The 24,460-nt window shown below is 42.4% G+C and overlaps 1 protein-coding gene across 3 annotated transcripts; it reads right to left on the reverse strand.

Moving 5' to 3' along the window:
- Positions 1-1,210: 1,210 nt before the first annotated feature.
- Positions 1,211-24,227, reverse strand: fam193a (family with sequence similarity 193 member A). Of its 3 annotated transcripts, none has more exons than XM_039824665.1 (23): positions 23,772-24,227; positions 22,144-22,218; positions 20,312-20,554; positions 16,920-17,095; positions 16,641-16,808; positions 15,125-15,371; positions 14,416-14,540; positions 14,064-14,211; positions 13,852-13,914; positions 13,677-13,751; positions 13,463-13,575; positions 12,615-12,857; positions 11,645-11,801; positions 11,303-11,449; positions 10,487-10,765; positions 9,912-10,134; positions 9,443-9,805; positions 6,751-7,033; positions 6,418-6,604; positions 5,849-6,088; positions 4,717-5,620; positions 3,058-3,139; positions 1,211-2,252 (listed from the first exon to the last, which is right to left on the reverse strand). In XM_039824665.1, exons 1-23 carry the CDS (start codon positions 23,991-23,993, stop codon positions 2,159-2,161), a joined length of 4,857 nt encoding a protein of 1,618 aa, XP_039680599.1. In that variant the 5' UTR covers positions 23,994-24,227; the 3' UTR covers positions 1,211-2,158. The 3 variants fall into 3 exon arrangements, with proteins under 3 accessions (XP_039680599.1, XP_039680667.1, XP_039680569.1); XM_039824733.1 differs by having other exon boundaries at positions 9,491-9,805; positions 13,852-13,926; XM_039824635.1 differs by having other exon boundaries at positions 13,852-13,926.
- Positions 24,228-24,460: the final 233 nt, after the last annotated feature.

Raw genomic sequence — 24,460 nt, forward strand, 5'->3', positions numbered from 1 at the left:
TTTTGGTTCAACTATTGAAACTGAACTCCAGGATCTGCATGACTCATTTACAGTGGCCTTCTACATTGATTATGACTGTCAATTAGTGGATTTCCCAAAAGGAACACGTATTTATTTGAGGGTGTGACTCACCCTGCAACCTTGTGTAGCCGCAGACATGCAGAGCAGCAACAATGGGTAAAATTCCTGCTTTGTCGCAAGCAGTACATGCGATTCACCGGTCCCATATGGGCATGATCGCTTTGAACGCGAAGGGGATTTTTCTCGCTTTTGTTTAAAGAACTTCAAATCCAGCACAAAAATCGACATTTTGGGGAATAGGTGTTTGCTGCCTTGCCTGAACTTCGATACATCTTCGACTCATGTTCATTTGTTGAATATGAAGTTGCAGTCAGTTAGCTTAGCTTAGCTTAGCACAAACAACGGAAAGGGGGAGAAACCGTCCGAAACTTTCTGTGTCAAACAATAACAAATATCTGACAACCAGCGCCTCTAAAACTCACTTTTCAAAACGCTACATCTCGTTTGTTTAACCAGTACAAAAAGATGGATGTGTTAAAACGTCAACATGGTGTTCTACAGGGGGTAATGTCCCGGACTATTTCTTGGCTCTAAAACAGTTGCCAGGCAACCAGCAGAGACTCTACTAGTCTAGAGTTCTGTCTTTTTTTTTAACAGATAAAAAAAAAATGAGACGTAATGTGTTAATTAGTGTGCTTTAGAACCACCTTTTTTTTTTTTAAATCACCCTTGGACAGAGCCAGGCTAGCCGTTTGCGATATTTGTTCTCCCCACTATGGCCACGCCAAGACCCGCCCTTCAATAGCCTCTATTGGCTAGCCTTCCGTGCTTGCGCAAGGTAACGTAACCTGATTCGTTCAGGTCATATCCCCTAACCAATCGGCTATCCTAACCTTAACCACTCGAGGTCAAACGCCTAACCCAAACAAATCGACCACTATGGCGAGGCAAAGTGGGTCTTGGCGTGGCCATAGTGGGATTCGTAATTTTGCTTACAGTTTCATCTTTGTGCTAAGCTAACCGGCGGTTGGCTTATATTTAAAATGAAAATAGGCCAGAAAGTGAATGCGCTTATTTCCCCAAAAATGTTGAACTATTTCTTCACATGTATGTGTGGTTTAGGTGTCCATGTCCTTTAATGGAAATTTCTTCTGCATGTAGGAAATAAGATTTGACACAAGACGCATAATCCTGCCATACTACTGTATTCCATCTTTCAAAAAAGAAAGACAAGATTTAATATTACTTAACAATATGTTAAAAGTAGCCAGTTTGGCTTCAGTGTTAATACAATATACACTCTATAACAGATTGATAGTGTGAGTATTGTTCTTTTTCAATTTCATTCTGAAAGGATTCTGATACAAGCTGGCTACAGGTCAAAAATAAAGAAAACAAAACTGTAACTGGTACACTTTTACTCAACAGTTTGTTAAACAGAACTTAAAAACCAAAAAAGAACATTTGTCAAGTATTACGCTTTTCTCCTTTCTGTGAAATAGGGTGTAGGGGGATGGTTGAAGTGGGGGAGCAGGGAGTGGAGACCAGCTGACCAAGCCCATTCCCTTGTCAATCATGTTGATGAGATGCCGTGCTAGGAACGGGAAACAATGGGATAGTAAGCCACAATATCTGAAATACAGCTTTTTAATTCATAACATTTCTCTTCTTTTTTTTGTAGTTTCCATTGTCTCTTATTATTTTTTTTTGGAAGGAAACTATCCAGACATAGTAAGCATCTTTTGACTACAGGTAAGCCAATATAAGAAAAATAATTTCAGACCATGGCTTTTTCAGTCAAGAGAAATGCCCAACTCGGACTAAAAGCACACAAGCACGCAATGAAAATTAATCGGATGTAAAGTAGCATTTTTTGATTCTTTTTGTGTCATTTAATTCAATTTTAGTTTTAGCTCTGCAGGTGGATCAGTCCAGAGGAGTCTGTGTTGAAACCACACAGCGACAAGAACAAAGCAAGGCAGCGTGGGTGTGATTCGGGCACAGCGGGAGAGAAGTTCTGGGAGGACAACAGCTGGCTGGAGGTAAAGGGATGGGCGGGCGGGGGGACCGGGGGACGTGTGGGTTGGTATAGCTGTTAAGGTACTGATTGTGTCCTGACAGTCACTCACTAACAGCCTCAATGTGCAGCAAACGTAGCTTTCTTCAAACTAAAGTTTGACCAGTTGATGGAAAGTCGTTGGCGGGTCTGCCGGGCCGAATCCAAGCAAAACCTGGGAAAAATAAAAATAAAAACATTAACCCTCTGAAGAGCCATACTCCCTCAATTTGAAATGTTAAAAAAGGTACCCTGACGAGTTTTCATGTGGGGTTTCTCGCCAGAACACATTCTCTAAATCTTTGAGGCCTAATGAACATGTTGAATGCATTTCCTTCCCCGATTAAAGCTTCAGTGCGTAGCTTTTTGATATTAACGAACGTCCGTTACATTCAAGCCATCGCCAAATGAGTTGCTACAAAGCTAATTAAGACTATCAGCTCCACTCTCTCTGGATTTCTCAGTATGGCTATGTTCAGAAGATTGTGGCGTCCGGTGACTTTCCCGCGCAGAAACTCGAGTGAAGATAATGACCTCTTCTGAAGAGTCCCTCATGTTTTTTTAATCCTCCGTGTCCTCCTTGGCTACCAGCAACCGCGTGGAGGAGCACAGTCACGAAATGCTTGTATCATGTGGACGCGCCGACAGTGTTGTTGTCATTACTTAGAATTCCTCATGGGGGAGACAGAAACTACGCACTATAGCTTTAAAAGTTGTTTTTTTTGGAAAATAGGCAATTTTGAATATTTTAAAACCTACATTGCAGCTAGCAGTCGTTTTTCTGCATTGCCTTTGCTGACACATTCTGTCAATAAGCAGTCAACAGCGGAAACTGTGCTTACGCATTTCCTGTATAAAAACATTACTCCAGAGCTCCAAAACTCCACAGGGTACCTTTTTTTTTAAGGTTGACACCAAGAGAAAAGTTTTCAGAAATATCTCATCAGTATTTGGCAGTCAGTTACTTTTAATACACCTACCTCTTGAAATATTCCACCTCCCTCTCCGTTTCATCCATTTCAGTGCTATCCAGGTCGATGTCTTTGGGCAAGAATACATCATCTAAAACAAAATAACATAAATGCATGTTAATTGCCATTTTAAAATGTATAATTAATGTTGTAGGTGTATTATAAAAAAAAAGTAGTCTCTGGGAGGAACTTAAATACGCATATCGGCCTAATACGCATCTTTGATACTACCACTGGGTGGCACCAAAGTTGGAAATTCTACAAATAGTGGCTTGAATAAAAGTGGGAAAAAGTATCCCTGCTACATCTAAATGTAGATTGGTTTGTCGGTGGAATTCAAGCAGAAAAACTCGCACAGTAAGCGAGACAGTTGCTCCGCTGTTTTTCTGCCGAGAAACCTGCCTACATACAGATGTGTGGAGAAAATGTCTTCAGTTGTTTAAAAAGAGTGGGTTTAAAACATTTTTGGAGGTTAAGCTAAAAAGATGTGGAAAGGGTTTTGAAAGGATTCAGATTTGATAAGGAGATTCTAAACCAGATTGTTGAGAATGTTATCTATCCCCTACCCGAGCCATAAGAGCACACGCAGCGTGTGTAAGTGCAACACAAATATTTGTGACATAAAGTAAAGCTACTTTAAGCAACTCGCCATACTACCCGCTCGCGGCAGTGAGACGTAAACGGCAGCAGCAATCTGCACAGTGCACACATTTACCAACCACGCTGTGATGCCGTACACAGAATACCCAAGAGACAAGTGAGGAAATAGATCTAGCTGTCCCTGGTCAGCGTGTCCTGTGAAGGACACAGTTCGTATTTCCCTCACCTACAGTAGAACGACGTCCGCTACTGCAGTAGTAAAGCTGGGCAGGAGTGACATTAAAGTGCTCATATTATGCTCATTTTCAGGTTCATGATTGTATTTAGAGGTTGTACCAGAATAGGTTTATGCGATTTCAGTTTCAAAAAACACCATATATTTGTTGTACTGCACATTGGTGCAGCTCCTCTTTTCACCCTGTGTGTTGAGCTCTCTGTTTTAGCTACAGAGTGAGGCATCTCACTTCTGTTCCATCTTTGTTGGGAGTCGCACATGCGCAGTAGCTAGGTAAGGACTACTAGCCAGTAAGTTGCGGTTGAGTATGAGGGAGTGCCACGCTAGCAGCTAGGCGAGCATTATAACGTGTGTTACAAAGTGACGAGCTTTCGTCTCTGAAGTAAAGGCTGGACTACAATAGAGCTGTTTGGAGCAATTTGTGAACAGTGTTTTCTGTTGGAGATGGTAAGTCCCTTTGGGGTGGACTTTGGGCTTTTTCACTTTGTAAACCTATAACATGCACAAAAAAGATATACAACACAACAAAGGAAAGGAAAAAAGCCCAATATGAGGACTTTAAGACAAAAACTACCGGACATGGGCGCCTGGTTAGCTCACCTGGTAGAGTAGGCGCCCATATATAGAGGTTTACGCCCCGACGCAGTGGGTTCGACTCCGACCTGGGGCCCTTTGCTGCATGTCTTTCCCCTTCTCTCTCCCCTTTCAAGTCTAAACTGTCCTATACAAATAAAAGGCCTAAAAAAAAACAACAAAAAAAACAAAACAAAAAACTACTGGACATAAACACACACCTGAATCCTAAAAATCGAATAGCGAATGATAATACCAACCTATCGATGTGTTCATCTTGTCCCCCTTCTTCTTCTTGTTCTTCTTGGTCTTGCCTTTGGGCTGTGGGGATTCTGCACTGGGAGGTTTGCCGTTCTGCTCCGACTGCAACGCTGGAGGGGGAGACGGGGAAGGGTTGGTCACAGGTGGACTCCTCCTGTCTTCCTTTATTTGGGTCAGCGGATGTTGTAGATGCTGTTGCCTTTTCCCACTGGCGCTTCTGATATTACACCTATCCTCCCTCCTTGGTTCGGTGGTTGGGAGAGGAGCCAGGGCCTCGGCGGGCCTGATTCGCGTTGCTTTGGTGTCTGTTGTGGTGGTGGGGGAGGTGCCATTAGCTAGCTTTGCTGTCACGTCTGAGCTCTTGGGCAGCTCTGGAGCTTTCTTTACAGCAGCCTCAAAAGTGGCCACTTTAGCAGACTGCTTGGCCTTCGCTTTACTGTTGATGTCAAGCTGAGATGCAGGAGTGCCATTGTGGAGGATGGCTTGACAGTTGGGGATGTGGGTCTCGGTAGAAAACCCCCTCTCACTAGTGTGTTTTGGGCTGTGCTGTGTGCTGGGCCTAACCCGGGGTACAGGGTCAAATCGGGGTTCCTTCTGGTCGGGGAGGCAGATGAGGGTTTGAAGCAGTGACTGTGACTTTCCGTTCTGTAAGTTATCTAGGACGTTCTGAGCTGTCTGTTTGAGGGGCTGTGGGTTGTTTTGTGGGGGAGCGGTGTTTTCCTTTGCTTTCTCTTTCTTTTTCTTCTTAGCAGCACGATGGTGCTGCATCTCATGCAGCCGGAGCAGTTCCTTTTGAAGCGCTGCCTCTTCCTCTTCCTGCCGCTGTCGCCGTTGCTGCTCTTCCAACAGCTGCAGCTCCTCCCTTTCACGGGCCTCTGCCTCCAGACGGGCCTTCTCCTCCATCTGAAGCACACAGAGACATGCATACTTTCAGCATTATAACAACCTTGACCCCCCCAAAAAAAAACCTAGTTGTTGACAAAAAGACCCGTGTATTACCCAAGAGCTTTGATAGCTTAACTTAAGTATTACCAGCGTTACTGTAGTGGTTTAGACTGGATGGACACGCGCTGGAAGTGATTGTGACTATTTTTTAAAAAGACTTCTGAGGCGATTGGGAGGAACAGTTACCTTCTTTTGTTTATGCCTGGCCCGTTTGGCTGCCTTAGAACTGGAGGCAGGTTTATTGTCGGCACTATTGATGAACTGCAACAGGTCCTCCACCCGCCTGTGGTCCTCGACCCCTCCATCTCGTTCTATCACCGGTTGCTGCTCCTCACGTTTCGGCTGCTCTTCCTTACGTTTTGTCAGACGCAAGCGCAGCTTCTCCCGCATCTCTGCATAGTTTCGACTGGTAGGAGCAGCTGGGGGCTGGAAATGAAACCGAACGATCATTAAGGACACTATAAATACATTCTTACATTAAGCTATCAAACGGTGAATCACTGCGGTGTAAATGCCAAATTTCCATTGTTTTTGTTTTACAGAGACCAAAACTTAAATGTCTATTTAAAATCAATTTATTAAATCCGAAAATTTTACTTAAACAAACTGAATGCAGAATTGGAATTCAAGATTCTTCATGGAAATTCAAAAGCTAATTAAATTGGCATCCCCCCAACCCCAAAAAAAAAAAAAAAAAATCAGGTTAATTTGAGGTGAACATGCCAATTTCATTGAGTAATAAATGTGCGTCTTACCCCTCCGTGCCCAAAGAACTCGCAGTAGCAGCAGTCACAGTACTTTCCTTCTTTCTGGTTTGTGGACGTGGAGGTGGAGGAGCTATGCTCGGAGCAGCTGTCTTCGTCCTGACTCTCCTCCCCGTTGTACGGCTGGTGCTCGTATGCCCCATTGGCCTCACAGCGATGTCCTTCGCAGTCAGGATCACTGAAAATAATTTGACTTCAAATTGGTCCCGGGCCGACAGTTTTCTTTTCATCACAGACAACAAAATCCCCTTTTCCACATCAGTCAGTCATTGATATAATGGGTGTCCATCTTTACGAGCCTGTAGGATGTGGTGGTGGCCTTACCTGCAGACACTGGGTGGGGCACTGACCGGACCATCTGCTGAGGAGGCTGGAGGCTCGGTGGGCGGGAGGCACAAACCCTGGTGGGCCTCCATGAAGTCTGGGGCTGGAGCGGCCATCTTTGGAAAGGGCTGGGATCCCATTGTTGGAAGGTGCGTGGTGGGTGCTGGGGGCAGGGTGGGGCCCGAGAGTGGAGGGAGGGAGGTCAGTCCTGTAGGGCAGTTCCTAGGGGGGGCTGGAGCGGGTTGCCTATGGTCCTCTTTACCTAGATTGTGAAATACATCATCTAGAGGAGACAAAAGGTATGTGGGTTGAGAGCATTGTTTAGATCTTTGCCACAAAACATGCAGTTATTCACAAAGCTTTCACACAATGGAGCAAAGAATACAGAATCACTAATTTTTTAATAAAAAGAGATTGACTTAAAGTCGAACTGAGATTACATTTTTTTTGTTTAAAATCTATATCGATAGATAGATAGATAGATAGATAGATAGATAGATAGATAGATACAGTGCCTTGCGAAAGTATTCGGCCCCCTTGAACTTTTCGACCTTTTGCCACATTTCAGGCCTCAAACATAAAGATATAAAACTGTAATTTTTTGTGAAGAATCAACAACAAGTGGGACACAATCATGAAGTGGAACGAAATTGATTGGATATTTCAAACCTTTTAAACAAATAAAAAACTGAAATATTGGGCGTGCAAAATTATTCAGCCCCCTTAAGTTAATACTTTGTAGCGCCACCTTTTGCTGCGAGATTACAGCTGTAAGCTGTGGGGTATGTCTCTATCAGTTTTGCACATCGGAGACTGACATTTTTGCCCATTCCTCCTTGCAAAACAGCCTCGAGCTCAGTGAGGTTGGATGGAGAGCGTTTGTGAACAGCAGTTTTCAGTTCTTTCCACAGATTCTCGATTGGATTCAGGTCTGGACTTTGACTTGGCCATTCTAACACCTGGATATGTTTATTTGTGAACCATTCCATTGTAGATTTTGCTTTATGTTCTGGTATTAGTGTTGTTTTGGAAGACAAAATCTCAGTCCCAGTCTCAGGTCTTTTGCAGACTCCATCAGGTTTTCTTCCAGAATGGTCCTGTATTTGGCTCCATCCATCTTCCCATTATTTTAACCATCTTCCCTGTCCCTGCTGAAGAAAAGCAGGCCCAAACCATGATGCTGCCACCACCATGTTTGACAGTGGGGATGGTGTGTTCAGGGTGATGAGCTGTGTTGCTTTTACGCCAAACATAACGTTTTGCATTGTTGCCAAAAAGTTCGATTTTGGTTTCATCTGACCACAGCACCTTCTTCCACATGTTTGGTGTGTCTCCCAGGTGGCTTTTGGCAAACTTTAAACGACACTTTTTATGGATATCTTTAAGAAATGGCTTTCTTCTTGCCACTCTTCCATAAAGGCCAGATTTGTGCAGTATACGACTGATTGTTGTCCTATGGACAGAGTCTCCCACCTCAGCTGTAGGTCTCTGCAGTTCATCCAGAGTGATCATGGGCCTCTTGGCTGCATCTCTGATCAGTCTTCTCATTGTATGAGCTGAAAGTTTAGAGGCACGGCCGGGTCTTCGTAGATTTGTAGTGGTCTGATACTCCTTCCATTTCAATATTATCGCTTGCACAGTGCTCCTTGGGATGTTTAAAGCTTTGGGAAATCTTTTTGTATCCAAATCCGGCTTTAAACTTCTCCACAACAGTATCTCGGACCTGCCTGGTGTGTTCCTTGTTCTTCATGATGCTCTCTGCGCTTTACACGGACCTCTGAGACTATCACAGAGCAGGTGCATTTATACGGAGACTTGATTACACACAGCTGGATTCTATTTATCATCATTAGTCATTTAGGTCAACATTGGATCATTCAGAGATCCTCACTGAACTTCTGGAGAGAGTTTGCTGCACTGAAAGTAAAGGGGCTGAATAATTTTGCACGCCCACTTTTTCAGTTTTTTATTTGTTAAAAAAGTTTGAAATAGCCAATGAATTTCGTTCCACTTCATAATTGGGACCCACTTGTTGATTCTTCACAAAAAATTACAGTTTTATATCTTTATGTTTGAGGCCTGAAATGTGGCAAAAGGTCGAAATGTTCAAGGGGGCCGAATACTTTCGCAAGGCACTGTAGATAGATAGATAGATAGATAGATAGATAGATAGATAGATATATCCTTGTTTGTTTGTTTTTACTTGTGTACTTATTTGGTCAAAACTGTAATTCCCAAATAGAAGAAACCAAAAGTTGTTTTTTTCTTGCATTGATACTGCCTTCTACATTAGTGTTACAGTGCATTAGTGATCAGTGCTAACAGCAGCAAGCTGGTAAGCTAGTTAGCGTAGCTTGCCAGGCGCAAACATTTGCAAAAACAGTTTTATCCTCTTTTGCAAAATGCAACATTACGTAAAATAGCTGCAGTACAATTATAGTTAGTTTCCTTACACAAAAAAGGGAGGAGAAAATAAATTTCAGTTCGACTTTAAAGCAGGACTTTGGCAGACTACACTTATTTTTTTTGCTCGCTATTGTCTGTTGTCTCTATTTTGATTGCAAAGTTAAAAAGGCAAAACATTTTACTTGGTGGGTTTTAACAATGGATTGACTGTAATAACGCCATATGTGGCCCATAATCTGATCATCATCAGTGCAAACCTAACCATTGCTCCTCCCACCTAGATTACCTAAAGAGTTGGGTCTTTTAGATGCTAGGTGGATGGGTGGGTTATTACTTGACTGGACAGTGGTGGCAGTGCAGGACACAGAGGACGTGGAGGCCGACGTGGCCATCACTACTCGGTTAGTCTCCATGAAGGCATCCTGGAAATTGTAGAGACACTTCTTCTTGGCGCCACTCTTCTTCTGCTGTTTGGCTTCTGAAGAGGAGCATGATGATGACGATGACGATGATGAAGACGATGACAAAGATGAGGAAGCGGAGCAAGAGGTGGGTAGAGGGGTGGGCAGTGAGGGGTGTTCCCCTTGGGGGCCGATAGATGATGTTGGGGGGAGGGGCAGGTCAGCGAGGGGTGGTCCGAGCATGTCGCCTGTTGATAGATAATGCGAGACAAGTCACGACTTTAACAGTCTTTGACTTGCTGAGATTTTTGTTTTGTTTTAATTGATTATTTCTGCTGTGCCAGAGGGGCTCACCTGGCAGGGACTCGGGCAACAGCACAGATGGATTCCAGCTCTTCATCACAGCAGCGTCCCACAGGTTCTCAAACTTGAGCGAGAGGCACTGCAGTGAGCTGTTCCAGTCACCTGCTCCACCTGCACCGCCAAAGCAGTTCTGGTAAACGTGCTCTGGTAACGACGGGCTGAAGGCCGGCTGCTTGGCCGCTGAGTGGTTTGATGTAGGGTTTGGGGGCAGAGGCTAAAGGAAAAAGGAAAAAAGTTACAAGGCAAATCCTATCACTAGGTTTACGATTATGAGGAACTGATTTGTACAATATAGTTTGGGATTTCTTTTTACTTTTCCTAGATTTGGTTCAGTCTGACCCCTTGTGGCAGACAATTAAAATGACAGTGAAACTAAGTGAAACTAGAATACAACTAAACTCAGTATTGTTCCTGGAAACTTTAAAAATCCCCAGTGATACAGAAATGAATACATTTTCCCATAAAAGGGACTCTCATATCTATAATTCTATACACAAAAAAAAGTAATCAGGAGAAAAATTATATGTCTAGCCTTATGGATGTATGGGCTCAAGAATGATCCTCACCTTGTTGTGAGTGAGAGGAGGACTGGGAGGGTAGAGTGTAGGGTGCAGTAAGGGCCGGGAGAAGTTGTGTAGGGGCAGGTGTCCGTGGATGTGGGGGTAGAGGTGGAGGGCAGGGTGGGCCGGGGGCGTCTTGCAGTCTGTGAAGAACTGGTGTCCAACAGTGGGAGGAGGTGCAGCGTGGAGCCGACTAGGGGGCAGACATGTGGCGGGGCCCAGGGTGGAGGAGCTGGGGTCCTGGTTGCACACGTGGCACTCGCAGGCATGCGGGACCTGTTCTACCTGAGGGTGGTAACACAAATTCAAAATATGTTGTCTGCTTTTATTCTGGAGCGTGGGTCCCTTTGCCCTCTCCTTAAATGTAATAAATGATTATTATTTTATTATGTGTATGCGGACACAATTAGTTAATTGACAGAAAATGTATCAGCATCAATTTTGTCAATCAATAAATCATTTCAGTCTTTTTTTTTCAAGCAAAAATGACCTGGTTCCAGCTACTTTAATGTTAGGATTTGCTGCTTTTCTGCATTTTCCACAATTGTCGACAGTTGGACAGAACAAGACAACTGATCCTCATTTTTATTAGCTACTTTCTAACATTTTATTGACAAAGTATTAATCAATAATGTAAAATCATCATTAGTTGCAGCCCTACATTCAAGGATGTGACATGGGGACGAGGGCCAGTTGTCATTCCTTTTTATGAATTATGGGAACATACTTTGGAGTAATAGCTGTGTATGTGGAACAGGCTCATTCACTTCATTTCCAAGCAAATATAACAACAAAAAAAGCTTATTAAAAGTGTTACAACACCTGTTGGTGGTTGTAAGAAGGTGGAGGACTGTTGGTCTTTCCTGAGGAAAGCTCCTCCTGCCGCCCTCGGGGCTCCCCGCCAATCTCACCATCAACTTCCTCCTCGTCACCCTCTGATGAACTGCTGCTGCTGGTCATACGAGCAGACTGATACAGAAACGTGTTGGACAAAGAAGACTCAATTAGCAAATGGTTAAGGAAACAGTACACAAAACATTTGCCAAACTACCGGTAGCCCACTCATAACGAACGTCAGTTTCATCATCCAGAAACTCGGCAGGGAAATTCACAACTAATCTTGGGCATTTTTTTGAAGTACATATACATCAGTACAAAACTCACCCGCGCCTTTAGTTCCATGTTTTCACATTCCCCATTGATGTCATCATGGAGGCCGTTCACAGCAGCGGTCACAACACTGTTATCCTCATAACCACTCATAGGGTAGATGTCCCCGAACTTACTGGACAACGGAGGCACTTCGTCATCATCACTAATACTAAAAGAAGAGAGAAATGAGTATTCATGTTAAGTGGCAGGAGTAGTGAGGGGAAAGAGAATTATTGTTTATAGGAAGAGGTGTGCGATTATGATCAGATATACCCAAGGGAGTAAGCCTCTCTCCACAACGCCTACCTCCTATGGCACCTTTGACTGCCATTCATTTTGACGTCACTTTGACAGCGAATAACTTTACATCTGAAGCGTTTAAAGACTTTTATTTGTTCATTGTTTATTTCTGAAGAAACACGACAATGTATAAAAGGCTCCATTACCTTGTACCTCACGTTAAGGCTCCTTAGCAGACGATTTAGTAAAAATAGGCTAACGATCATAACTAGGCGCCTTACTGTCGCATAGGAGAGGAATTACCGTATAGTACAGGAGAAGCTCACAGGCAGTTTCGACTTACACTAGCTGTTTAAGTTGAATTACTAATGTTAACTAGCATTTTAGTTAGCAATAATTAGCCTGTGCCTATGTTATCTCCTTACATATACCTACACTCTCCGTCTCTGCAAGATTGGAAATTACTGAGATTTCTCTTGGCACAGCTACCAGAAGACTTCCAAATTTCAGACAGGTTGCTCACGTCACATCTACGTCTTCAAGCTCAGTTGGAGGCTGTGCAGTAACCCTCAGCGCTCACCGGAAAAGTGCTTCCAATATCCTTCACTGGTCTCCGTCCAGAGCAACAGGATCTGATGGTCCATTTTTTTAACTATCTATGGATATACCAAATACTAAACTGTGCCTAAATGATCTGTTACCAAGCATTGACAACCACTTGATAGGACAGTGACTGACTTACAAAGTGTTGGTGTCCCCTTCAGGCAGAATGAGCCTTGGATGCTGCTGAATGGTGATGGGAGAGCTGGAGTTGGAGCCAGATGCTGAACTGCCAGAGGAGAGGCTGGGAGGGTGCACCTCTGCCAGGTAGTCGCGGGGAGGTTCCCCTTGCAAGGGCAGCTTGATGTGGAGGTCCTCAGCGATGGGAGAGTCCATGATGCCACATGTCAGGATGTGGGATAGACTACAGTCATCACACGTGCACCTGTTGGTAAGGGTGGGTGATATGGTCAATATTTAAATTGCAATATTTATCACAGCATTATCTCATTATTGTTAAGTATTCAAAATGGCAAGGTAAAAAGAAAGGTGTTAAAACTCATGTTCATTCGCGTAAAGTCAAATCTCAATGTTTTGTTATAGTAACGTTTGTCACAATACAATTATATGGAGAGAAAATAATTATTATTATTGCCAAACTCCACCTATTGGGGATAAAGGGGGCAGAGTTAAAAGTTGAGTTCATAGTGGCCTTACTTTGGATAACCATTTCAATAAGAATTACAGATGTCACCATCCGCGTAGAACACAAACGCCAAATTTAAAGTTTTCTCACACTTAGCTCACTGATTAGGTGAGAAAGGGGCATAATATTTAAGGTGGGATCAATTACTTGACAACTCAAAGTTAGGGAATGAAATCTTTCAAAAACTGAAAAACGTTTGACGTGAGAAGATCATGACAAACAATACAAAATATATTTTCTTTGATTTGTCAGTAAAGGTAGTTTCAAGTAGGCTTTGAATTCGCTACACTGAAAGTGACATCTCAGGGCAGAAAATTAAATCCCAGTGAATCCTGGAAACTCACCTCCTTCGATAATTGCAGTTTGGGCAGTCGGGAATACTCAGACGAGATGATAGCATTCTCATAGTGTCTGTAAAGTTGTTTTCTTCAGGGGGAGACTTCTTACTGTTAGGTAACTATAAAGAGAACAACATGTAAAAAAAAAAAAAAAACTGCTCTGACGCACAGAATTGCACACTAAAATCTGCCATGATTGCTCCATATTCTTGTTGTGTACCTGTTCTTCTATTAATCTTCTTTGCTTAAAGAACTCCCAGTCCTCCTTCAGCATTCGCTGCTTAGTCTTCAAAGTCTGGAAATTGGCAGATAATGAGAAGAACATAAACTTCCATAAATGGAATACATAAAAAATATTGAAGATAAGATTATTATTATTTTTTTTAGTCTCTTACATTTTTGCTAATCAAGGACTTGTGTGGCTCTGTTCTTTGGTTGGTGAGACTCTGACCCTCCACCTTAAAAAGCAACTGTAAAAAAGTCACATCCTTACAGCTTTAATTACGGTATCTTTATCAAGTACCACCTTTTTTTTTTTTTTTTTTTTAAATAAAAGTACTGTTAGTTCCGGTATCAAATGCATTTGTTTTGTCTTGGATGTGTATACCTGTTCATCTACATAGTCATCAATCCTCTTCTCACACTCCTGCCATTCAGTAGCCACCGTAGCCATTTCCTGCTGCAGCTGATGGTAGCTCTCGAACAAGGTCCTGTACATATCTTCATTGTATGAATCATGGGAGGCTGTGCCATGTCTAAAAAAGATGCAGAATAAGACAAGTAATTAAAGACACTTGTTTTATCGTTTAAGACAAGAGATTTGTAGACTTTGTTTTGTTGACTACAGTAAGATCAACAGTTAATTTAATAAAAAAAAAATGCAACTTTTATTTTATTTTGAAACGTGATAATGATGGATGAGTCATATCTTTCTTTAAACTACTAAAACTATATCTTACTTCAGCTGTGCAACCAGTGCAGGTAAACTGCTGTGCAAGATCGGTTCAGAGAACACCAGATTCTCAAAAAGGTGCTTGTTGTGCAGCTCCCACGTCACATGGAATTTCTGGAGGTGCTCATTTTCCTGAAAAAAAAAAAGGGGGTTAGACCATAGGTGGGGCGTCAGGATTATGTCATATCTCGCGAGCGCGATAAACCATGCTCACGAGCAAATTATATCATTTCACATGCGCAGATATTGCCCTATGCGCACCAATTCAACAATCGAGAGTTGTACAGGCAGCTGCGAGCGTTAAGCAACACATAGGAAGAGGGAAAGAATGGCACCTGCGTGTATTAAACTAAACAGCACGCGAACAGAGCAGCCACCTCGCTTTGCGAGCGCTGGAGGGCATACACAGTCTCGCAGGTAAACTCTCCTCTAGAAGTTGATTTCTGCTTGACCCTTGAACTCAGAAGTCGATTCAGCTCCGTTACTACATCCGCTGCTGGCTGAACAACTCTGCCCGCCCCCCATTCATTCTTTATTTATACAGAACGGCGAGGCGGTTTAACAGCGCAACAGTCCCGCCTTGAACAGGCTGTGTGAAAGGGACTATAAATTAAGCAAATACAGTAAAACAGGCTATAAAAAAAATGCCTTTGATGCCACTTGCAGGACAGCAAATAGTATCTCTGTGGCTCTGGCTACACAAAAGGTAAACTGACCAGGGTGAGCAGGAAGCTGCTGATGGTGCGTGCAGCTTGACAGAGGGCGTTGTACTCCTCCAGCAGCAGGGAGATGAACTGGTAGGCCTGAGGAGGACCCAAGGCTGCAGCCACGGTCCCCGCTGGTCCTGTAGCCTTGGGTCCAGTAGATAGATGCTTCAGTAGCCGCACCTTCATTTCCAAGACATATTCACGCGCCTGCTGCTCCAACCGTTGATACAGCTGGTAGGGGTCCTTTTTACAGAGTCTACAGGAAGCAAATAAAGTGATTAATCTTAAAAAAAAAATAATAATAAAAAAAGGGTAATACATTAAGACAGGACAGGTTACTATAAATGAAAACGCAAACCAAAAAACAACAACTGGCAAATACGTCCTGTTGACGTTACGACCAAATAAAACAGTTTTTTCTTTACTTAAAAGGTGCAATATGGTACTGATGATGGTGAGAGCCAGCCCCTCCGCCCCAGACTTGAAGTTTATGGAGTTGCCAGGTTGAGAACGCTGAACCCAATGTCCCACAATGGCAATGTTGGCTTGATGCTAGTGTCATATTGCCAGACATTACTCCACAGTACAGTGGAGTAGCTGCTGGCTATGTTGACAGTCATAAGCCCCTGCTCTCGCAGAGCTCTGTACCCGGCTGACAGTCACCTTTTTAATTGGCTAAACGTTACTTTAACAACCGCTAAAAAGACCGTTGTTAAGCACACAGATGTTGAAATGACTGAAAATGCCCATCCCTACTAGTAGCTGTGAAAAGCTCAATGCTTAGTTACCTGTTCAGGGGGAAATTAGACAACTCTGCGTCCTTTTGGGCTCTAACCTGTCTCCATCTTTTAAATGCACGTCAAATATTTACCCGTGTTTTTACCAGGTCTCAGGTCATGCAACGGTTTAGAAAGATGCCGAGTTTCTTTAGGTCGGGTAGAATGAATCTACCTCTGGTAATCCAGTTTGTTTGGTTGCTGTCGCACATTGATTTTGCATTTAACGTCTGGCAACCCAGGTGTCAAAATGGGCAGTTGACAACAACACACAGGCCAAAACCATCACAGACATTCCGTCCAGGAATAGAAATTTCTAAAAGGAGAAAATACTGGCTTTAGCATTGTTGTCAGACAAGATAGTATTTCAACTTTCCTTCATATCTGATGACATACAGTATTGTGGTCATTTTTTGATTTAATACAGTAAATATATTGCATATTGGACCTTTAATCTCCCCTTGCGCTACAGTTTACATTGTTCCCTCAGTGAGTCATGGGACAGCCAAAGGTCCTGTTTCAACAGGAAATGCATCATATCAAGGAAGTAAAGATGCAATTTTATGAGTCTTTTAACCAGACCGCTTACAGTAGGGATGGCACTAGTTTCAACTTGTTGACATCATTCCTTTCCAAATCTGTCATGCCTGGTTGTTTTATTAGAGGCTTTCCCCCTGCATCCACAGTTCAATAGAGACCCCTAGTGGACAAACACCCTGAAAGAGAGAAATAAGACAAAGCAGTTGTACCTATCGACCAGCTCCTTCATGCCCTCCTTGTCTCTCTCTAGGGGCTGGTCATGGTCATCTGCTAACGGTGTTCCTGTCTGACGGTAGATGCAGCGCACCAGGTAGCGAACCTCCGACCAGTGGTTCTGTAGCTGCTGTGACTCCCTCTCGGATTCAGCCGAGATCTCCCTGTTATTCAGGACACAATTTCATTAAGATCACATTGACTTTAAAAACATAAAAGATTAAATAATACATCAAAATTAAATACACTTTGAATGGTCATCACTCTGAACTGACCGTCTCTCATTGCAGGCTTCACAGCTGCACACTGTATCAGCAGGCATTGGTGCGGTGAGGTCCGGGGCAGGGAGCATGGGTAGTGTAGGCACAGCAGCGGTCAGTCTGTCCCCCGTGGCTGCCTCCTGGCCCAGGTTTCCGTTACCCACAGGCATGTGCAAAAGGAAGTCCTGGCTCTGTGGGAAATATAACACACAGAGACTAAGATACAGAACAATTTTTTATACTTTGCTCAAGATGCAAGAGAGCAAAGAAACTTAGCAATGAATGTGTTTTTTGAATCACATTTGTCTTTTGATGCTTATTATGTTTTGATGTTTAAAGTTCATAAGATGCTGCAATGACACAGGGTAACAACAGTCAGCGTAAAATAAAGCATATAATGTCAATGTGGCTCTACTCTACTACTACTACTACTATACTACTATTTAGGAGCATTTTACTTTATTTCTCCAAGAAAGAATAATATATTTATAAAGCTGGAACTGTGGGTTGCAAAGGTCTGGACATTAACACCAATAACTTTCTCCTTGTTCACTGTGGCAGCTACAAGGCCAAGAAAGAAGACGTGCTATGAGCCGACCACAGAAGAAGTCCAGGTACAGTAGCTGGGATCTGCCAACCCAGTCTGAAGGCCGATTTAAGAACCTGTAATACGGATACGATGCCAACCAATCCATACAACAGGAATGGCATGGGGTAAGTGAATCACATGTTGGGAGTTTTGAGGTTAGCAGTCAGTCACTAAGATAGGAGCCTCCCCGGCTTCTGATCTCATCATTGCCAAGCTATTGGAGCTATACTGTATTTCATTGTTACATTTTTATCCAGGCTAACTTTCTTCAGCCGCTTCACAGTAAAAGCTTTCCAGTTATTTGGCTCGGTTTACAACAGGGCCATGACATTGTGAGTCAGCATGGTACCCCACTGCTGTGAGGATGCAGTGGAACAATACATTCATGGAGGAAACCAAACCCAAGCCAAACAGCCATGTCTAAGGCACCCACACCCACACCAAGGAAAACCAATCCCCTGGACATACCTTGATATAAAGCCTGATCAATAGCATAACAACAACGTAACCGTTAGAACCAGTAAGACAGTAAGGTGTCTTTAGAGCCCATGTTTCGTTGTAGTACAGAAATCTTGCACCCAGCACGATAAGATAATGTTAATTTAGAATTCTGCTACAATATGCAATAGCCTATTTGGTGCTTTAGTTTCCTAATCAAATGGTTGCGTAATGATGAATGATTCAGGAATTTCCAATAATTCAGAGACATGTTATTAATGTGCAAACAGTGAAATTATCAAGAATTTACCTCTGCGTTAAAACAATAATTATAGTTACACATTACTTCTGACTGACAAGAGTTTACTTGAGGCTCAAGTCGCACAACCAAAATGTAGCTTAAACACAGTAGTGGCAGCGGAAATACAAAACCGTAATTACAATCAGATTTGCTTAAAAATGGTGGAATATGAATCTATTGCTTAGAGTCTATACAACAAATGACTGATTGTTCTGCTTATTATATTGCTCTAAATCAAACCACAGATGAAAACAAAAACTTTTCAATAAGAAAAAAGCCGGCTCCATCTAGCCTACTGCTCCCAATAAGTGATAAAATAACGCCAACATTTTCCTATTTACATGTTGTGATTTGTATAGTCACAGCGTGTACAAATAACAAGGTCACACGAGAAACAGCCATCTTCTAACCATATACATACTGGGAACTATATTCTCAGAAGGCGAAGCACTGCTACTTGGGCGGAGTGATTATTACTCCAACTCTGCGTGAACTCCAGGCGAACTCTCCAGTCCTCACCACAGGGCTTCAGGTGCTGCGAGCAAATCACTCCGCCCAAGTAGCAGAAGTAGCAGTGCTTCGGCTTCTGAGAATATAGTTCCCAGTTTGTATATGGTTAGAAGATGGTTGTGTCTCATGTGACCTTGTTATTTGTACACGCTGGGACTATACAAATCACAACATGTAAACAGGAACATGTTGGCGTTATTTTGTCACTTATTGGTAGAAGTAGGCTAGATGGAGCCGGTTACCTCCAGGATCTGTGCTAAGCTAGGCTAGCAGTGGGGGCGTCAGACAGACACGCACGGAGATGAGAAGGGTATGTATGGGCTTATCTAACTCTGAGGGTTACTGTGAATAAGCTAAAGTCCCAATAAGACGGCGTGTTCCTTTAATAGCCAAGAGCCTTATTAATTACAGTGAATAATCACACCCTCGGAGGAACAAAAGGTGACTTCCCAGTTTAAAAAAAAAAAAGCTATGTTGAATCACAAGATGTTTCCACTTCAACATTGGTGTAGGAGCTAGGGCTGTCCCAAACGATTATTATTTTTTTGATTGGTCTCATTTATATTATGTATTGATTATTATATTGTGCACTTCTATTGTAGGTGGTGGGCGTTTTCATCGCAGTGATAACCTATTTGTCTGCTTCACCTGTGCACCTGGGTTTTTTGGGCTTTGACAGAGCAGGGCTGAGCCTGGGAGCGAACACTTTCTGTTGACCGCCGCACTTACTTTGACTCAAAAAGTAACTTTACATTTATTAACTGCAGTACTAGTTGTAATTTACGTGTGGAGGAATACAGTTTCACAGTGTGTTTATGCAGGTCTCGGTGTTTAGTCCCTTGCGGCAGCACTTTGTTGGACTGCTTACAGCCGCAACAATTAGTGTTGTCGTTACAAAGTCGCAGGGCTGAGCACATAGCCAGGTCGTCTAACATAAAGAAGCTCTGTATATGAAGAGTCATTAGTCTTAGACATCATGGCATTTATATAACATAGTCCTGAGAGTGTATAGTCATGCTCTGATATGTAAATCAAATCCAACATCTACAAAGTATAAAGAACATCTGAAAGTTAGAAATACAGATATTGAAAACAACCAATGTAAATCATGTATGAACAAATATTGAATATAGTATTGCAAGTAGCTGATCCACTGCATTGTCATTTTGTTTTAAGAACTTCACACAATTTGCACGTTTGACCTACATACTGTTATTTTAGCTACAGTGAAGCCAAGTGAAAAATATAAATGATAGTATGTCCTTTATAACATTTTCTAACTACAACAGATGTTGCTTCTGGTTGCTCCATCTGTTTGAGCTTTTCTGGCAGAGAAATGGATGTGAACACAAGAGCTGCTGCACCATCCACTGAAAGACTGACTGCAGCTGTGTGACTTAAACTGCAGATTATCTCAGTGCTGAGACAGATAATGTTATGGAAACTGTGGAATCATTTAAAAGAACCAGAGGAACCACAGTTCTCTCAGCCACAAACGTTTGACCGTCACCTTTTAACTTCAACACCTTCCCCGCAGCTTTTAAAACTCTCCATACCCAGGTGACTTACCCCCAACGACTGCTCCAGAGCAGTGTGTCGGTCCTCCTTCTCCACTGTGCGCCTGCAGTCAGAGCACACCCACAGAGGCAGCTGGAGGGCACTGGGTGTCTTGTTGGGCTGTGCCGTACCATTTTGGCCCAAGATCCCTGCCTCTGAAGGCACAGCACTGTCCTTGCGCTCACATCGGCATAAGAGGCAGCGATCGCCCGCGGTGTAGGGAGCCCGCTGGTTTAAGCCAAATGTGAATGGGGTCTGTGATGAGCATGATAGTAGAAGGAAGTAGAAGGTACACAGCCACTTTAGCATTTTTTTAAAGAAAACGCAGGCTATTTTGACGGAAAACTGAATATCTGTTATAGACAGTCAAACAAAAGCCTTTGTCTAAAAATAAGGTTTAAGATGAAAACAATTGGCTCCGAGATTGACCAGTCTGCTATACTGTATATCTGCTATATACCAAGGCAGGTCACACTCTATTCCTTTGTAAGCCTCTGCACTCTGAATACACCAGCTGTCTAAACCGCCCCCTCTGCACTCCATTAAAACACTGGAACCTTTCCTTAATGTGCAGCCTTGTCAGTGACTGAACCACAGAGTGGCACAAACACATAATTAGCAGCCAGGAGTTTCAATTAATGAGCTCCACATTGGCGGTGTTTGTCAGAGAGAAGCAACCTTTTTAAAATCCCAAAAGCCATTTTGCATCCATTTCAGCAACATTTTTATAGGTGTACTAGTAGTTCCCAGGAGATTCTGAATCTGAGGGTGCTGTGGTTTACTCAACTTGATTCACTTCTCCAGCAGTATTATTTTCTGACTAAACTGAAAAAGGAGAGCAAAGAAAGCCATCATTTCTCCCCGGATGTTTGCATGTATATTTTTGGTATACTGCAAAAGTCAGTCAAAATAAGCAGCATCTAACCATGTTCCTCACATTTCTACTTTAAATCTGTTACAAAAGTCAATTTTGTAAAGGAATTAAATTGAGACTTGTTCCCCCTGACCAATTTAGAGTCATGTGTTGCCATTATAACATAAACAATATTTACAACATAAAAAAACAACAACCAGGTGTGGTGACAAAAACACAAGGTAGCGCAGGTCAACAGCCACTTAACATATTTTGGACAAGCGCTGGGTAAATTATTTGACCGTGTGTGCTAAAACATTTCTTGTTCTGAACAAAACACACAAAACACAATGTTACAGCCAATTGATTACTTACTTTGGCGCATGTAAACAGGACAACATATTTGAACATGTTCAGTAATGCACATGTTAATACTTTTGTAAGAACTGTCAATCAGACTGATTTCATTTGGAAAGAACATTTTGACAAGATCTACAGAGATTGTACTTGGATATGGGCACAGTTATGTTTTATGCATTATATGAAGGAAGGCATACATTCAAATAACACTCATTTTGGATATAACTTCATCATTAATTGTCCTGATGTTTTGATATCCAGTTAAGCTGGTTTTCTATGTTTATAGATATTAACGTTGCTGCCCAAGATCTTTGCAACAGGACAATATAAAGTTTGTTTAAGGCCACATTTTTGTTGACAGTCACTTTAAATATGGCTAAATGCTAACATAAAGCTAAATTTGAGTTATCAGCACTAGAAAACTGTTGTTAAAAAATAAAAAGTGCTGCACTGAATGTTTTACATTTTCTGAGTAAAGGCAATAAAATAAAACCAAAATGAAGCCATCTTGTAGTGTGCTTCATCTTCTGGCATTAAGATGTAAACTGTGCTTGGCAAATAGGACAAGGCTTTGGAAGAAAATCTCGAAGCGGCCTCAAATGAACTTCTGAAACACCGGATGTAAATTTACCTGAAGGACCCCGGAGAAGTCAGCATTCACTGGTCCTTCCGTAAACTGTGGTGTAACACTGTTGTTTACTTTGACCTGAGGGACACAAACAACTCAGTGTTTACATAGAACTGACCACACTTACACGCCGGGAACATATAATATGTCTGTAAGAGTGAATTGCCTGTCGCTGAGATTGATCATTTTGTTTAGGAACTATGGCTGATTGGCTTGGTGAGTAGGTCAATTACAACATCACATTTCAAATCGATACATGGCGAAGTAAAAATCTGTATTTTCTTGAGTTTCCAAGCCATGCGTGTGTGGTACACACTCAAGCCAGAAAATTGTTAGGCCATACAGTCAGGCATGCCCAGGATAGGCAGGTAGACTACCATATTAACATAATGTGTCCATAACTGATGTTTACACATTTAGCCCACTTGCACCCAGTAGAATCTAGTTTAGGTTATGTTTGCTCTTTCTGTAATTTGCATAAACCTGTTTGACTGATTAACATTTATAACAGATAATTTGGCTCCAAGATTTACATACAACTTAACAGCTGACCATCCACTATTATTAGACACACTTCTGTATATCAATATAAGTAGAAAATCAACTGACTACAATTAATCCAATTTGTAAACATATCATGCAGCACTTCTGAGTGTATTTTATTTTATGATGAACAGAGTATGCAATTCTCATGATGTGCAAGATTTCACAACATCCACAGAAGGAGGTTATTTACTAGTTAGGAGGCTAGCTGTCTTTGCAAAATGAAAGCCTATGTTTACCTTTGAATGACAAATGTACAGTTGTTGTGTTGTATAGTGTGGTATTTGTGACCCCAAAAGCTAACCAACTAACTTGTGAACAGACATATATGAGTAGAACTATTAAACATGGGTCAGTTGATACAAAAACTAGCTAACATCGTATGGTATCAATGTGAGTTATTGTTTTAGTGCTAATGTTTGCGCTAATGGTGTATAACTAAGCTACATTGGATAACTGAAGTTAGTTAGTTGGTTTAGCTTATCAGGCAAATATAACCAAGTTAAACTCTTTAGAAGCAAGAAAAGTAGAAGGTCAGCTTGTAAAAACACATCAAGGCCCGACGGGGCTTAAGTTTTTAGTACTCTTCACTGTTAGCATTAGCTAGCATTAATGTTTATCTGTGTAATAGCAGCCTGTGGTCCAACTTTGTTGAACCTAATGATGCTCCCGAAAAAAATCTTGGTTTGGCTACTGTAATCTTCACCTACCTGGACTGTATTAACGTTAGCTCAAAGTAATGCTTCGTGGTGTCTCAGTTGTTGAGCTAACGATGGTAGTCACAGCGTTTGGCCAGGGTACAATTAGCCTAATGTTTACGGCAGTTTATTACCATATAACGAGACCAGTTTTACTACACAGCTATAACCTTACAACTTGCTAGCTGGCACGGTATTCCACAAAGCACAGCAACCAGCATTAGTGGCAATTAAGCCAGTTAATTTCTAGCTACGCATAGGTTAAGTTAGTTAGCTAGCTGTCCTACTCGCATCACTGTCGGGCCCAAATCAGATGTGTGTCGTTGATAACGCTGCTAGCTAGTCGCCCAGTTTTGACATCCACCGGTTAACATTGCCTGACACTCTTACCTCTCCGTTTATGCCCGCGATGGACCCTATATTCCCGTTGCCTGTGCTGCCAGGTGTTAAAAAGCTGACGACAGAAGCAGATGTTGATGTTCCCGTACAGCCAAGGGCCGAGGCAACCCCGGCCTTGCCACCGCTGGTATTGCAGACAGCACTGCAACTACTGCCACCGCCCCGCTTGTTCTTCCTGCGTTTAGCCCCTCGTTTAGCATCGGTTGGACTCATTTTTTCCACAAACGAAGCGAGACAACTTGCCGTCCAGACTTGGCAGGGTCTCAAGTGGAATGCCTGGCGCAATCACTCGGGTATAAATCCGGGATAGCGATTTAGAGACTCTCAAAAATACAGACACTCTATTCCATCAAAGTGCAAGCCGACTTCATAGATTCCAATATGGCCTCTAGCTGGACTGCCTCAACCAAGCTTCGATCAGCTTGCGTTGCAACGCAACTGTGCGTCCCACATCCCGGGGCATATGGGAAATTGAGTTTGTTGTGTAATGCTACGTTGTAGTAAGCCCTTAAATATATGAGTAAGCCAACGTCACAGGGAGAAAGCTGTAGTTGTAGCTGAGATAAACATTAACGAGGAAGGTTTGACCAGAATATTAGTCTGCTCATTGTCTTGTTTTTTTACCTAACGTGTCTGAATATATTTTCCTCTAAATTCACCTTTTAAAGACCTTGGACACA

This window comes from Perca fluviatilis, chromosome 1 (assembly GCF_010015445.1).
Source record: "Perca fluviatilis chromosome 1, GENO_Pfluv_1.0, whole genome shotgun sequence".
NCBI lineage: Eukaryota > Metazoa > Chordata > Actinopteri > Perciformes > Percidae > Perca > Perca fluviatilis.

Excerpts from the sequence above, each read along its gene's own strand:
- fam193a (XM_039824635.1), bottom strand. The coding sequence starts at position 23,993 with ATGAGTCCAACCGATGCTAAACGAGGGGCTAAACGCAGGAAGAACAAG. Across the intron at positions 17,096-20,311 it reads CTCTGGAGCAGTCGTTGGGG|AGCCAGGACTTCCTTTTGCA; the intron begins GTAAGTCACCTG and ends TATTTCCCACAG. Across the intron at positions 3,140-4,716 it reads CAAGATGAACACATCGATAG|ATGATGTATTCTTGCCCAAA; the intron begins GTTGGTATTATC and ends ATTTTGTTTTAG.